Source organism: Zeus faber (assembly GCF_960531495.2).
Source record: "Zeus faber genome assembly, chromosome: 19".
Lineage (NCBI taxonomy): Eukaryota > Metazoa > Chordata > Actinopteri > Zeiformes > Zeidae > Zeus > Zeus faber.
Window position 1 is genome coordinate 16735899 of NC_137206.1, and position 11709 is coordinate 16747607.

The 11709-nt window shown below is 44.4% G+C and overlaps 1 protein-coding gene across 3 annotated transcripts; it reads left to right on the forward strand.

The window, feature by feature from the left end:
- Positions 1–2513: 2513 nt before the first annotated feature.
- On the forward strand, positions 2514–9445 carry blvra (biliverdin reductase A). Of its 3 annotated transcripts, none has more exons than XM_080020315.1 (7): positions 2514–2850; positions 3899–4109; positions 6773–6892; positions 7204–7301; positions 7645–7752; positions 8529–8697; positions 9103–9445. In XM_080020315.1, the coding sequence occupies exons 2-7, from the start codon at positions 3991–3993 to the stop codon at positions 9371–9373; spliced, it is 885 nt and encodes a 294-aa protein (XP_079876441.1). In that variant the 5' UTR covers positions 2514–2850; positions 3899–3990; the 3' UTR covers positions 9374–9445. The 3 variants fall into 3 exon arrangements, with proteins under 3 accessions (XP_079876441.1, XP_079876442.1, XP_079876443.1); XM_080020316.1 differs by having other exon boundaries at positions 2514–2818; XM_080020317.1 differs by lacking the exon at positions 2514–2850 and adding an exon at positions 3453–3530.
- The last annotated feature ends 2264 nt before the right edge of the window (positions 9446–11709 follow it).

The following is an 11709-nucleotide window of genomic DNA, read 5'->3' on the forward strand; positions in this document are numbered from 1 at the left end:
GTTTGACTTAGAGAGCTGCTCCTTAGCACATCTTTTATCCGATCCATGTACAAGTAAAACCAACGTCTGCCTGCCTCTTTATTTAAGACCACCGATTGACAAACTGCAGATTGAAGCAACCCTTTAATTTCTGTCGCAGTTCTTGACCCGATTAAGCTCTAACGGGATCCTCATGATTAACTGATCGTTCTTCTGCGTTCTGTCATGTTGATCAAGTCAACAATCAAATGAAAATACTTATTTTGTCACGAGTGAAGAGGATGAAAATGTAATAATTTTACTTTGCCCACTAGAGGGAGCTATAAAACATACACCAGGCTATCTGAGCTTATTCTATACTGTTTTTTTTCCACTTATTTAAGTTGTATAACCTCATATACGCCCTCTGCCTGTGGCAATGTACAGCCACACTGCAGAACCTCTGCCTGTGGTAACATACAGCCACACTGCAGCACCTCTGCCTGTGGTAACGTCCAGCCACACCGCAGCACCTCTGCCTGTGGTAACGTCCAGCCACACCGCAGCGCCTCTGCCTGTGTCAACGTCCAGCCACACTGCCACACTTCTGCCTGTGTCAATGTCCAGCCACACTGCAGCACCTCTGCCTGTGTCAACGTCCAGCCACACTGCCACCCTTCTGCCTGTGTCAACGTCAAGCCACACTGGCACCCTTCTGCCTGTGTCAACGTCCAGCCACACTGCCACCCTTCTGCCTGTGTCAACGTCCAGCCACACTGCCACCCTTCTGCCTGTGTCAACGTCCAGCCACACTGCCACCCTTCTGCCTGTGTCAACGTCCAGCCACACCGCAGCACCTCTGCCTGTGGTAACGTCCAGCCACACTGCAGCACCTCTGCCTGTGTCAACGTCCAGCCACACTGCCACACTTCTGCCTGTGTCAACGTCCAGCCACACCGCAGCACCTCTACCTGCCCGCAGCACCTGTGATGCTTGGCCACCAGGTGAGAGCGATCGGAAGCGTGCCTCCATTTGGTGATCACACTGCCACACTTCTGCCTGTGTCAACGTCCAGCCACACCGCAGCACCTCTGCCTATGGTAACGTCCAGCCACACTGCAGCACCTCTGCCTGTGTCAACGTCCAGCCACACTGCCACACTTCTGCCTGTGTCAATGTCCAGCCACACTGCAGCACCTCTGCCTGTGTCAACGTCCAGCCACACTGCCACCCTTCTGCCTGTGTCAACGTCGAGCCACACTGCCACCCTTCTGCCTGTGTCAACGTCCAGCCACACTGCCACCCTTCTGCCTGTGTCAACGTCCAGCCACACTGCCACCCTTCTGCCTGTGTCAACGTCCAGCCACACCGCAGCACCTCTGCCTGTGGTAACGTCCAGCCACACTGCAGCACCTCTGCCTGTGTCAACGTCCAGCCACACTGCCACACTTCTGCCTGTGTCAACGTCCAGCCACACTGCAGCACCTCTGCCTGTGTCAACGTCCAGCCACACTGCCACACTTCTGCCTGTGTCAACGTCCAGCCACACTGCAGCACCTCTGCCTGTGTCAACGTCCAGCCACACCGCAGCACCTCTGCCTGTGTCAACGTCCAGCCACACTGCCACACTTCTGCCTGTGTCAACGTCCAGCCACACTGCCACACTTCTGCCTGTGTCAACGTCCAGCCACACCGCAGCACCTCTGCCTGTGGTAACGTCCAGCCACACTGCAGCACCTCTGCCTGTGTCAACGTCCAGCCACACTGCAGCACCTCTGCCTGTGTCAACGTCCAGCCACACTGCCACACTTCTGCCTGTGTCAATGTCCAGCCACACTGCCACACTTCTGCCTGTGTCAACGTCCAGCCACACTGCAGCACCTCTGCCTGTGGTAACGTCCAGCCACACCGCAGCACCTCTGCCTGTGGTAACGTCCAGCCACACTGCAGCACCTCTGCCTGTGGTAACGTCCAGCCACACTGCAGCACCTCTGCCTGTGTCAGTTTGTGGAGCTTCAGAGCTCATACTTATCCCCTGTAGTTTGATTGAAAAGGCACTTATATACAGTATATTAATGGTAGGAATCGGGTATTGTTTTTGCGCATCAATTATTTTAATAACTAATATTGATGTATTTTAGTATTTGTGTGTGTGTTTGTATATATATAGGTATGTATGTATGTGTATATATGTAGGTATATATACGTATGTATATATGTATGTATATTAGTCTTGATTGACTTTATAATTAGATTTCTAATACATGGTTTTGATATATTTTGTGAATTATTCACTCATGCATATTAATGATATAAACATTTTGTTTGTTTGTTTTGTGCATTAATAATTATTGAATAACTAATATAGATTTATTTAAATTGTTATATATTATATTATATTTGGTCTTCATATATTTATCATTACAATATCTAACAGCTTCAATTCAACGATATTTTGCGAGCAACAGAAAATACAATACAATACAATACATCCTCCGACCAGCGGGGGGCGATGTCTCGCCGTTACTGGGGCGCCGGGAGGGGGGTCCGCAGCCGGCCGCTGCCGAGTGCGACGCTAGCGCAAGCGAACGCGGCGGTCACGACGGGACGTTGTTCCAGTTCCGCACCATGCACAAGCCATGCAGCGCCCCTTTCACGTCGCCGTCGGCTTCGTCGCAGCCACAGCTACTTTATCAACCCCACCAAGCGACAAACCACGGTCAACATTATTAAGGACACATTGCAAATGGCGTCGCCTTTCGTAACTCACTCTGTCGTAGGCACAGCGCATGCGCGGCCCGGCACCGGCTTTCTTCCCGGGATGCGTCGGGTCGCGTCGGGTGATGCTGGACAGAGACCCGTGAGTCCAACAGTTAATAACATCGGCCTTGCGTAGGTTTTTTTTTTTTTTTTTTAATATTATTTTATTTTATAATATCAAAGCCCGTTTCGTTGGCAGTGTTTGGCCTGCTCGCACGGAGAGAAACAATTTCAGAAATAAATGTAACACGCGCGTCAACGAGAACGTATAACTAAAGACTTGGGAGGAAACGTTTAGTGCGACGGACGCGACGGCGACGACGACGACGACGCTGCGGCGTAATTGTGATTCAATTAGGCGACGTCCCGTTCACGGTGTCCCCCTCTGGACACGGGCCCGCCGACGAGGACACCAGCAATGTCCACCAATTTCAACAAGACTATTCAATTAATGAAAGGCGTTATCAGCACACCTGGATTTGGCACCAAATAACAGCCCGCAATGCTTTTCACCGAGCCGCACGCAGATCACTTCCATATGTGTATGCACGTCGCGTATTTAGTAAACGCCCCGCGTAAACAATTGCGCAGCGCATTGAAAATCCTACGATTTCACAGCGACGGGGGTGAAACGGTGGAATTTCTGAGATTCCATGCGCTCGTCCGCCCGCCCGTCTCCTGTCGCAACGACACTGTCGCTCCGCGCAAATCGTGACTGCGCCGATTCAACCGCATGTTCGGTCCATTCATGTGTGGTCATGCGTATGAAATATATATATTTTTCTTCCACGGTGGCAAAGTCGTGCCGTTAGGTATGGAATTACGACCCTAATTAACGACACAATTACACACATGTCGTGTTAATTCATTCATTGTGTTAAAGTTAAACATTAAAGTAAGCAAAAGGTGAAACCCTCGGTTATGATCGCCGTCAAAGCGAGCGGATACTTATCAGCTATCGTCATGTTCGTTTTTAAGTGCAGGAAATGGTGTATTAAGAGTGTTTTTGTCAGTCAGATAAACTGAACAACATACACAATGCATTCTCAAACGAATGCTTCATTTGTGCAGCAGTGTTGCAGTAGCAAATTTTAAAGGCCTGTATTCCGGGGAAATGAGGGAGGAGCTTGAGCGGTCTCTCAGTTTCTCTTTTTTTTTTTTTTTTTTTGTTATCACACAGGACCAGATGCAGCCTATTTTGTCAGTGTGTCACCCTGGGCAGCGGTGGAGTGACAGTCGAACACACAGTGCCTTCTGCTTCCTAAGGTCAGGATGTTTGGTGCGGTGGTGGTCGGCCTCGGCACAGCGGGCTCAGTGAGGATCAGGGATCTGCTGGCACCCCTTCCCGGCAGCCCCAAAGAGGAACTCTCCGCGAAAGGGTTCATATCAAGGTAACACTTCCCTCTGCTTTAAATAAAAAAGGGGTCTCTGTGTAAATTCTGCGATGAAGTTGTTTCTGAATTTGAACAAAACATTTCGAGTTGAAGCTGAGCACAGGCAGCACGATTTATACATACGTGTGTGTATTTTTTTTTTACAATGATGACCAGAGTACATCGGAATAAATATGACTTCAGAATAAAGGATGAATACACAAAAAAAACAACCAACGAGGAGACGACAACAACAGAACACAGTCAAACACACTTAAAAACAGTTACATTCATGGAAGGAGCTGTTTGCTATCATGGTCCATTCAGCATTCAGTTGCATAAAATTACACCATTCCTCCCATCCATATTATTTTTACACAAATACATTTTGAAAGTTTTCAAATGAATGAAATATTTATAAAAAAAAAAAAAGGACAACACTGTACAATGAAGTATTTTTGTAGGGTAATCTTAATCAAATGGCCAGCAGTACCACAGGAATGATTACAATGAGAAAAACCTCTTTCACTGTTTATGTTGACTGACTGACTGTTATTTTAAGGGACTTGAAAAAGCGCTTGCGGTGATTGGCTGCGAGCAAAACCAAACAAATAGTCAGTCAGTCTGTGTACAAAAAGGATTGATTGCAGGTATCATTCGGCTAGATAAGTTTCGATACTACTTGGTATTGGTTATTTGGGTTATGTTGATACCTTAAAGCTACTGAGTAGTTTATCAAAACGTGGGGCTTGCTTGAGACGGGTTTTCACGTGGGGCTTTGATCATTTGAGCAGGTTGAAATATGACTGTAGGACCAATTTAGTAATGTGAAAGTGATATGACGGTAAGTTTCCATTAAGGGCTTTGTAAGTAAATAAAAAACAATGGCTGTCAGGTCTTACCGTTGGAGATGCCCACCCAACCTTTTAATATAAGATGCAATGACGAGTGGAATCTTGACCGTCACCGGGAATAAATCTTAGGGCAGAATGATAAACTGAATCCAGTTGTTCAAGAGTGGTTGTGCTCCGGACCTCTGCTCTCCCCTGAAAGACAGAACAACATACAACATATAAGAAGTCTCTCCCAGCCGCGTCTGCCAATCAGCACTAAAGAGGCCAGCCCTGTCCCCTGCAGATGTCCCCTTCGTCTGCCACAGTCACCATAATCCAAAACTGAAAAGAAGATAGCTTAAATTTTCCGCTTTCTACTGAACATGGGAAAATTAGCTTTGCTTCTGTACAAATATCCTTTTTTTTTGGTTGCAACTTGCTGACAGTGTGTCAATGTGAAATTTAAAAGTAACTTTTTCATCAAGCCAAATACCAATATTGTGTCTTTTCACATTGGTAATATAAAAACTATTGTCCACAATATTTCTGGCTCTAGAGAATAACATACTGTATATTTAGTCTAGTTTGACCTTAAGACTAATATCTAATTAAAAAAAAGTGCTTCTTGCAATTTGTCGAAGGCTTGTCGTAGGATTTCAGTCGCTGGGTGTGCAGTATCAACAAAGCAATACAAAACTATCATCTACAGAAAAATGAGCATTGCAATTTGTTATAAAGGATGTAATATTGGTGCTATAAATTGTGACCAAGATAGGACCCAATATTGAATCTTGTGGAACCCCTTTTGACAGTGGTGAAAATACAGAGCGATCATTTCCCAAAATCACACATTGCTGTCTACGGTATGAGACGGGTAGTCCTGAAACCATTCACAGAAATGTTAATCAAAGCCAATATCACATAGCCTTTGTAGGAGCATAGCATGGTTTACTGGGTCGAATGCTTTTGATAGGTTGACAAAAAGGGCAGCACAATGTTTTCCTTTGTAGATACGTCACTCTTAATCAAGGTGGTAGCAGTGATAGTACTATGTTTATCTCTGAAACCAGATTGGTGTGGAGACAATGTCTTGAGAGGAATGATTTGAGCTGATTATTTACCAATGACTCTAGGATTTAAGCAAGAGGGGAAAGTTTGGAAATTGGCCAATGGTTATTAAGGTCAATTGATCACCACCCTTATGCAGTGGTGCTACACGTTCAGATTTCCAAACCCGAGGGACAACTCCAGTAGAGATTGAAAGTGATCTGGACATGCCGGACCATGGATGACCCAATGACAAGCACGGGGGAAGAGCCAGCACAACTGTCTTCAACAGCCGCCTCGATGGACATCCCAGGGCGCACACCGTACGTTCCACAGTGACTCGGCACCTCCGAGACTCTCTCCAGGCGAGGGTGTGAACAATCCAATGTCCAAGGAACAAAATCAAAACCCCAAAACTTTTTAGCCATACTATGATTTGATTATTAAGAACAGAAACTAAAAATTATCTGTATCAAAGCGTATTTAATGCCAACTTTACCAGAAAAAGCCGCCACTGTTGTCCTTTTCCTTTGCACTGAGCCACTTGTTAAGACAAGCAGGTCTGTTGACACGAAACACCATATTAAAAACATGTAAAACAATAAATTAAAAAACAAGAATGAATAAAACACATAAATAATAATAGTTTTGCTGTGATCCCCTGCAACTCGCAGGGGGTGCCCCGAGGGGCCGCGCGCCCTACTTTAATATAAAAAGAAAAAAAGGCTGTGTAACACGAAGCCTTTCTAATTCATAACGTACTTTGATCGAAATGTCCATCTTTACCTGTGTGATTTTAAGGAGAGACTTGGGTGATCACCTTGGAGTGCCGCAGATCTCTCTGGAAGACGCTGTGAGCAGAGCGGACGTCCAGGTGGCCTTCATCTGCACGGAAAACCTCCTGCACGAGGAGAGCATCAGGTAACTCACTTAAAATGTCTCCCGTGCTTTTGTTCTTCCCCGCCGCCCCTCAGAACGGCCACCTTCTCCGTAGCCGACGCTGTGCTGAATGAGTGATACTTCAGCGGTGAAAGACATAACACGTATTATTATGAATATAGATCACAATGGCTGTTGAAATTTATGTAACACGGTGACATTAATATCAAGCTTGATCGATCATGAAAGAGTTGACGTGAAACAAAATCAATTCATTCCTAATCATGGCGTCTGTTTGCCTTCATACATTTTTGCCTGTTTCTTCCGGCTTTCATGCTCTTTGTCGTCTTCAGAGCGTTCCTCGGGGCAGGGAAGCATGTCTGCGTGGAGTTCCCCATGACCCTGAGCCACACGGCAGCCGAGGAGCTCTTCGATTTGGCCCAGGAGAAAGGTGGCGATGAGTTTCTTTTTTTGTCGCCATGGAAGAATTTCGCAAAATCTAAAATGTCTTTTTTTTTAATTTTTTTTAAATTAAGATATTGTTGTCTATCTCAAGTCATATTGAAATCAGCTTTCTTAATCAGTTGATTTAACCACTTCTTAATTTGAACAAAACCTAATTTGACGTTTGATGCTGTGCAATTCCTTGATAATGTTCTTCAAGGCCGTTTTCAATGGTTAAGACATACAGTGTGATACATCGTGTAATAATTCAAATTCTGGTTTCAAACGACAGTGAAGCTTAGCGTGGCCTTCATTTGAGCATCATATCTCCTGTGTGGTTCTCTGTGCAGGACTGGTGGTCCATGAGGAGCACATTGAGCTGCTGACAGCTGACTACAAGCAGCTGAAGAAGGAAGTGGCAGGGAAGCAGCTGCAGGAGGGAACCCTGCACTTCACTGGTGATTCATGGGAAGGGGTCATGTTTTGGTTTAAGGAGTTTCAAATCTTGCCAACAGTTTTGGTATTGATTCATCGGACATGTTGTTGGGTGTGGATTTTAGCCATTTTTTAGCGATACGTGTTAAGATGACTCATGAGACAGGTTTCCACATTGCTTCCAGCTCCATAGGGACCCGCTGGGCAACAGAAGTGATGAAGAATTTAGACAAACTTTGAATCAGTGGACCTGTAAAATAATGGGATTTTCACAGTTTCACAACCTCAAAACAATTCACACCAGAATAGACGAGGGAAAAGAAACGCAACAGCTCGCTTCTTGGAAATAACAAGGCGTGAAATTTGGTACAAGTCATCTACAAACCCTGCTAAATATATTAACATGCACTGTAGTGTGCTTAGATCCATTATGTTCTCGTATGTGATTTTTAGAAACTGATGTCTTCAAAATGAATGATGCCTTGGTCATTACCACCCTAGGATTAAGGGTTAAATGGTGCTTAGGTTATTGGTACAGAGACATTATTTTCCGTTTGTAAATCCATGATTGACCCGCTCGTCCGCTCCTGCCACTCACTCCAGACTCCCCAGTCATTTAAAAGATTTGTTCCTTTCGATCAAAATGTTTGGGAGTCTTCCATCACTGTAAGTAGGCCATAATAACAAGCATAGTTCTACATGTTTCCGGGTTTTTTTTTTTTTTTAAGTGATTTGTGGTTAGTAGTAGTGGCAGAAAAAAGGTTGGGAAGCACATTTTATGTTGACTTGTCTCCTCCAGGGGGCGCTCTTAGGTCAGGGTTTGGATTCCCATCCTTTAGCGGCATCGCTCGCCTCACCTGGTTAGTGGATCTGTTTGGTGAGCTGTCGGTGTCCAGCGCCACCTTGGAGGAACGGCCAGAAAGGAACTACAGCAAGATGACGGCCCAGCTGCAAACCCTCACAAACAGGTGATGATAAGATAAAACTTAGTTCATCCCTGTGGGGGGAATTCATGTCTGAATGATGACCTCACGCACACAAATGGTGTGCGAGTACCTTCATGACGAGTATACAATTTGAGGATTCCCCCAAAAAAAAAAATCATAATGAGGGGAAACTATGAAGCTGGGTTTACACTGAATCCGAAAACGGATCGGGCTGTCAGAAAACATGTCAGAGAAAATGCAGGAGCTTGTGCAGTGACATTGTTGGTTGACATAATATTGATAGAAAAGTTATTACAGTTAATTAGGGGTGTGCTAATGATGTCCATGAAAGGATTTGGTCCGGTGGCTTTCAAAACGTGAAATACTGACCTGAACGCGTTTGAGGTTGAAAGTGATTTAACATTGACATCAATGTCCCCGTGTTAGGCCGCTAACTTGGATTGAAGAGCGGCAGCCCGGCCTTCCCAGAGCCAAGAAAATCAACTTCTGCTTCGACGTGGGGACTATGACCAAAATACCGCCAGGGGCCCCCCAGGCCGTGGGCCTCTTCATGCAGGACACGGAGCTGTTTTCGAGGAAGCTGCAAGGACAGTTTTCCGCTGCGGAGCTCCAGAAAGAGAGATGCAGGACTCTGCACTGCCTGAAACTGGCCGAGAGAATCCAGCAACTGTGCTCATGTTTAAATGTGCGTCTTTAATTTGATGTTGCCTTACACTGAACAGTCCACTGCAAAATCTGTGTCAAGATGCTAACAAAGTAAAGAAATTAAAAGGTCAATAAATGATTCTGCTTAAAAGTTGAGGCTTATTTTATTCATTGATTTGAAGAGACATTTTATCAGACTTTCCTATTTGTTTTATGGGTCATAACGGTATGGTTGATATTTGCTGATATGTCGATATTTAGTCATGTTTAGTTAATTTAGGGGTATATTTTGAAGTAGGATTTGTAATAATTGCAGAGGTTGTCAGTGAATCTAAAAAATTATCCACCTGTTTTGCTGATGAGTATATGCATCATTTATGAGTTAAAATATAACATATTTCCCACATGACCACTGTTTGACAGGGGAAGTAAGAGATTTTAGATACTTGTTGGTGGAAGTTGGTGAAAAATAACAATACAGAATATAACTACATTCTTAGTATTTTTTGAAAATATTTTAGTATCGAAATAATATATTTTAGATCACATGATTATCAACTTTGAAGTCCACCTGGGACACATTTTATTAAAATTAATGTTTAGGGAACAAATGCAGGTCTGACATCCCAAGTTTAATTTGAGTCTACACCACCAGGTTATTTTTTGACAAAGTTGTCCATTTCTTTTGTAGGTCTTTGTTTTTGTAATAGATTATATATTTATGTGCGTTCAAGTTCTTTCCTTTTTTATTTCAAGAACCTCTTATGGATGCACTGAATTATAGTGCATCCATTAAGAGGTGAATATCGGAATTGCATTTCCAGGCAATTCAAAGTAAATCGTTTTGCTAGTGTTGGAAAGTTACGAAGTACTTGCTTAAGTACATTTATCAGGTATCTTTACTTACTTTATTCACTTTGTGGTTATTATTATTATTATTATTATTATTATTATTATTATTATACGTCCTGCTACACAGCGACCACGTGGCTGCCGGCATCGTCGCAGGTCACTGTGCGTGCTTGTAGCCATGGCGACGCGGCGGCCGGGCTCCATTTCCCGGTCCCACGGGCAGGAGGCCGGGAGATGGGACGCGCTCGGCCGGGGAACATAAATAACAACTCGTATGACGTTTCGCTTTCCGGGGGGAGGCTCCGGCTGCAGCCAGCCCGGCGATGCGGCGGCTCCTGTCCGCCCCAGCAGGGCCGGAGGCGGGAGGCGAGCCGGAGCCGCCACCAAAGTAAACACGTTGCCGCTGATTGAGCCTGTGGGCCGTGAGTATTCGCACAAGTTTTATTATGAGAAATTGTTTAAAAAAAACCAACAGGCAAACAAAAAATGCTGTATGCACACACACACACACACACACACACACACACACACACACACACACACACACACACACACACACACACAAAATAAATAAATAAAAATGTATGTATATAATATATATAAAAAATAATGAATATATATGTAATAATAATGTTGTATATATAACATATTATAATATTTAATTACATTATTTACATTTATTATAAATTAATTAAAATATATATATATTTCTTATATGTTTTATCCATTTCATTCGAAGCCCACTGTTTCTGTTTCAGAGTCGACAGAAGGAACGCTCAGCTGCACTGGAGGGCTGAGGTATTCATCTGGAACAAGCATTTTAAAACGACAGAAAGATTCATGCCAACCTCGTGTGGGTTGTTATGGTTAGAACAGTGACTCCTGTCGGGGGTGTCAAATATCGGGTCCGCGAGCCGGCTCGGGGTCGGCGAACGGGGTCCCATCCGGGCCGCGGGAGTAAAAGTTTTCAATATTCACATGCAGTTTTGTTTTTTTTGGTTCGCAAACCCCTGGTCCCCGCCTCCCAAGATCCATACATGACGATATCAATTGAAAACAAACAAACAAACAAACAAAACAAAACAAAAACGCTTAAAAAAAACAAATCTGATGGATCTGTGTTTTTCTCCCGTTTTAGATCCTCCGACTTGGTGAGAGACGGGAGGCTGGCAGCGGAGGTCCAGGACAGCTGCGGGAGGCACTTCCTGTTTGACAGAAAGTGTAAGAGCGCCGAACGCTGCACATTATGACGAGGGCGAGTTAAAGTTGATATTTACTTATTCATATCAGAGAACCTTTTCCTTCTTATCCCCCCCCCCCCTTCTTCCCGCCCTGATTGTACCTGATTCGAACAACCAATAGGTGGTGCCGTCGTCATTCGAATGAAGCATCGTGGTTACTTTCCAATCGAGTACTTGACCGTAGTGTGACACTACTTTACTGATTACAGGCCATTCCATCAAATGTTGTATCCATGGCAAAAACCACGTGTTGCACATTCATTATTATTATTTTTTAACCTGTGCTGTCAGCATG